Source organism: Charadrius vociferus, unplaced genomic scaffold (genome assembly GCF_000708025.1).
Source record: "Charadrius vociferus isolate BGI_N301 unplaced genomic scaffold, ASM70802v2 scaffold1041, whole genome shotgun sequence".
In the NCBI taxonomy this organism is placed as follows: domain Eukaryota; kingdom Metazoa; phylum Chordata; class Aves; order Charadriiformes; family Charadriidae; genus Charadrius; species Charadrius vociferus.
Window position 1 is genome coordinate 1,294,005 of NW_009646843.1, and position 3,621 is coordinate 1,297,625.

Below are 3,621 nucleotides of genomic sequence, written 5' to 3' on the forward strand. Positions count from 1 at the left end.
GGGAAGAGCAGCGGCCTGCCCTACATCTGCAGCCAGACAGCCAGGGACCGCATCGCACCCACTCATGGCTTCAACTCTGCACAGCTCTTCGTCGGTGGGCTGGAGATGGACCTGCTGGAGGGTAAGGCTGCCCTGGCCCCAGTGTGTCCCCCAGGGCTGAGCCTGCAGAGCCTGGAGGGTCCTCCCCCCTGCCTGCCAGCACCGGGCTGGGGACACTGATAATCCCTGGTGATGGGAGGTCTGGTTCCCCGGGGTGCAACGGGGAGGTGGCAGCCCCACTCACCCCCACACCGGTGCCTGATCCTGCCCCTCTCCCACAGTGGGCGGCAGCCAGAACCTGCGAGCGTACTGGCCCCACTACCTGAGCCAGGCCCACGTACTGGTGTTTGTGGTGGACTCGGTGGACAGGTCGCGCCTGCTGACGGCACGCCAGGAGCTGCATGCGCTGCTGGCTGCCGAGCCCCGGCTGCCCCTGGTGGTGCTGGCCAACAAGCAGGTGGGTGTCTGTCTGTCTGTCCATCCCTCCAGCTGCCCCCAGAGCTGTTCCCAGTGAAACTGTCCCTCCCCAGGGCCCCGAGGGGAAATCTTGATACCCAAACTCCACCAGTTCTTGCAAAATCTGATTTCTCAGGGCCTGTCTCCTCCAGTCTGCCATTAGCAGTGCCCCAGCTAACGAGTTTCAGGAGAGCACCCAGGCAGCAGCATGCAAAATCGCCGAGGGGAAATACATTCCCAAGGCAGGCAGCCAAGCGCGTGCCTGGTGCTGCTTCCCATTAGCTTGCGCCAAAGCGGTTCCAGCGCAAGAGCGAGGCAGCCCTGCCTGCGCACGATCCCTGCCAGGACCGCACAGGCAGGACGGAGATCCTGCCAGCCAGCAGCGTGGCTCCCAGCACTGCTCCCCTCCTGAGCGACCACCTCTCTCCCTCGCAGGACAAGAGCGATGCCCTGAGTGCAGCGGAGCTGCGGGAGGAGCTGGCCCTGCACACGCTCAGCGGGCAGCGGGAGCTCTTCCTCCTGCCCACCAGCGCGACCTGGGCCAGCCTGAGCACCGCCACCAGTGTCCTCCATGTGAAGAGCCTGCTGGTCACCCTGCTCTCCCAGCCCTGAGCCCGCGCGGGGGGCAGATAAGCCCCCACCCCCGGCACAGCTCCTCTTCGGGGTCTGCGGTGCAAGGATGGAGGCGGCTGGGTGGGTACTGCTGGAGCTCAGACTCGTTGGTTGCAGGCTGCCAGTGCTGGGGTGTTTGCTGCACCCCATGAGCTTTGGGGTTGAGCTGTGGCATGGCTGCCCTCAGGGAACACGAGCAGCGGGCTCTGCTCTCTGCCATGGGGAGAGGACAGCTGCCTCCTCCAGTTCAAGGATGAAATCTCCCTTGGGATGGAGGCACAAGCACGGCTCTTACCTCCTGGTGAGTGGGAACGTGCAGCACAGGGCAGTACCCCACACCTTCACAGCAGCCCTGCAGGATATTAAATTAATGGGGCTGGACAAGCGAGGTACCCCTCTCACCTACTGGCACAGACTGGTCATCCCAGGAGATGGGCTCCCCCTCCCAAAAAACACAAGGAGTTGCTGCTGGCACAGCTCTGCACCACAGCCCTGCCAGTACAGTGCACACCAGTGGGAATAATCAGCTCAGGCTGTCCCTCACCGGGGCTGAGCACAGCTCTCAATTCCCCCAACTCTGTATTTAAAGCCCTGTTCTGGAGATGAAGGCAGGTATCGGGCAGCCCCGAACACGGGTAAAGACGGGCTGCTGCGCTCAGCAGGCATTTGTCCCCCCTGCCTGGTCTCCCTCCGTCTCGGCTGCCCCAGGGAAAAGGGGAAGAAGCCAGGCTGAGGGACCTCAGGAAGCTCTGCCTGCAGGCAGGAGGCTGCTGGGTCAGGCCACGGGGCGCTTGGTCCTGGAAAATCCATCAGGGAAGCTGGGGAGCACATCGGGGAAAGGGAGCGTGTGCCAGCTAGTCTCTGCTGCGAAACCTTTTGTACAGTTGCTCCTTCCTTTGGTCAATAAAAGAGGCTGATCAATCTGTGCTGCCCTCCAGCTCTTTGGCAGGGAAGGGACCCCCAGTCTGGTCTCCCAAGCTGCAGGCAGGAAGGTCGCTCGTGGGGGAAGGAAACAGCACGTGGCCCTGCTCCAACCTCTGCTGCCTACAGGGAAATCAGCAAAGGCTTAGGTGCTGCCCGCACCTCGCAGGCCCCCAGCCCCGTTGCTGCAGAGGGTGACGTGCACCTGATGCCCATGGCCCGTGGATCTGCACCAGGAGCTCCCCAAAGTGGGACTGCGCCAAGCGAGAGCCCATGAGCCAGACATTCACACCAGCTTGAAAGAGTAATTTATTTTACCAAGGCAAAAGAAGTGCTGGCTGCGTAGCACATTCAGTCCCAATGCCACAAGCCACAGCCAAGAGTTTTTCATGCCTCGTTATTACTGTTTCTATCTGATGAAGGTCCTTCCTCCATCACCAGAGGTTTTGCATAGCTCAGCTTGCTGGCGCTGAGCCTGTGACTGTCACCTGTCGGTCCCTGTTCAGTTCAGAAAATGGTCGCGTCAAGCCTGCACTTGCAGAAACTGGAGAAAAAACGGCAGTCACTGCATGTCCATCTTTTCCTGCTTGAGTGATGCAATGAAATCCTTGTACTCCTCAGGATAGAAATTCTTGTACACGTTGATCTTTCTCTTAATCTGCTTGGGAGTATCCTGGTAGTAGTTCTTCTCATCTCGAGCCATTTCCTGTGACGAAGGAGAAGGTAAGTCAGAGGAGCGGCCTCAAGAGCAAACACCAAACCAGCCCAGCCACGCTCCGAAGGCCCACCCAGGCCGGCTGTGATCAGTGCCTGAGTCAGACAAGGATCTGGCCAAGGTTCAAAGCACTGCTTCCTCTTAACAATAAGCTGACTGCGAAACAGCATCCAGGACAGAGAGATTAGCAATTCCCATCCTGCAGAAGAGACAGGAGTGAATCGCTCTGGGACAGGCAGTACTTACCTTGTAGTTCTCCCCATGGTTCTGTATCATGTACTGGACGTAGTCAATGAGGTCTCGTGAGAGCGTGTTTGATTTCTTCTCAGGGAGACTGGCCTCATATTCCATCTCTAGGCAGAGAACAGAGACACCATGAAGCAGGGGAGGAAAGCACACAGTACCTTGGAAGTCTCCAGCCTCTTCCCAGGATGGAGCCCTGCCAGTACTGCAGAAAGGAGGCGACTCCTGCAGGACCGCTCCACTGCTCGCACACACAGGGCTGCTTCCCAGCACCATCATGCAGGAAAACAAATAAAACAACAGCCCTCCGCGTAGGCTACAGGGATCCAGGCCACTGCGAGGAGTGGAGCCTTTCTACCCAGGCTGCAGAGTGTGACTGTTCAGAGCTGCCCAGCTCACCACCAAAACGTGTAGGGTACTACAGCCACAGTTTCTTGTCACCATGGTGCCTGGTTTCAAAGTGACAAGAGCCCTCTTGGGGCTGCAGGCAGAAATACCGTGAAAAAAGCAGCAGAGGGAAAAGGAGATTCATGAGACAGAGGATACAGGAGAATGGCAGAGCTGCAGTCCTGGCTCCCGGCTCAGCTCCAGCCTGGCTGGGAACCCCCAGCTGACTGCTGCCGGGGGGGGGACAC

The 3,621-nt window shown here is 59.2% G+C and overlaps 2 protein-coding genes across 2 annotated transcripts in view; one reads left to right on the plus strand and one right to left on the minus strand.

Moving 5' to 3' along the window:
- ARL10 (ADP-ribosylation factor-like 10) overlaps window positions 1-1,107 on the plus strand; it is a 4,037-nt gene extending 2,930 nt beyond the window's left edge. Inside the window, exons 2-4 of the mRNA XM_009893548.1 lie at window positions 7-121; window positions 321-496; window positions 931-1,107. Coding sequence (XP_009891850.1) covers window positions 7-121; window positions 321-496; window positions 931-1,107 — 468 coding nt within the window. The remainder of the gene's footprint in view (window positions 1-6; window positions 122-320; window positions 497-930) is intronic.
- Window positions 1,108-2,590: 1,483 nt separating this feature from the next.
- Window positions 2,591-3,621, minus strand: part of NOP16 (NOP16 nucleolar protein) — a 2,869-nt gene continuing 1,838 nt past the window's right edge. Inside the window, exons 4-5 of the mRNA XM_009893559.1 lie at window positions 2,990-3,096; window positions 2,591-2,734 (exon numbers count right to left, since the gene is read on the minus strand). Of these exons, the coding sequence (XP_009891861.1) occupies window positions 2,591-2,734; window positions 2,990-3,096 (251 nt within the window). The remainder of the gene's footprint in view (window positions 2,735-2,989; window positions 3,097-3,621) is intronic.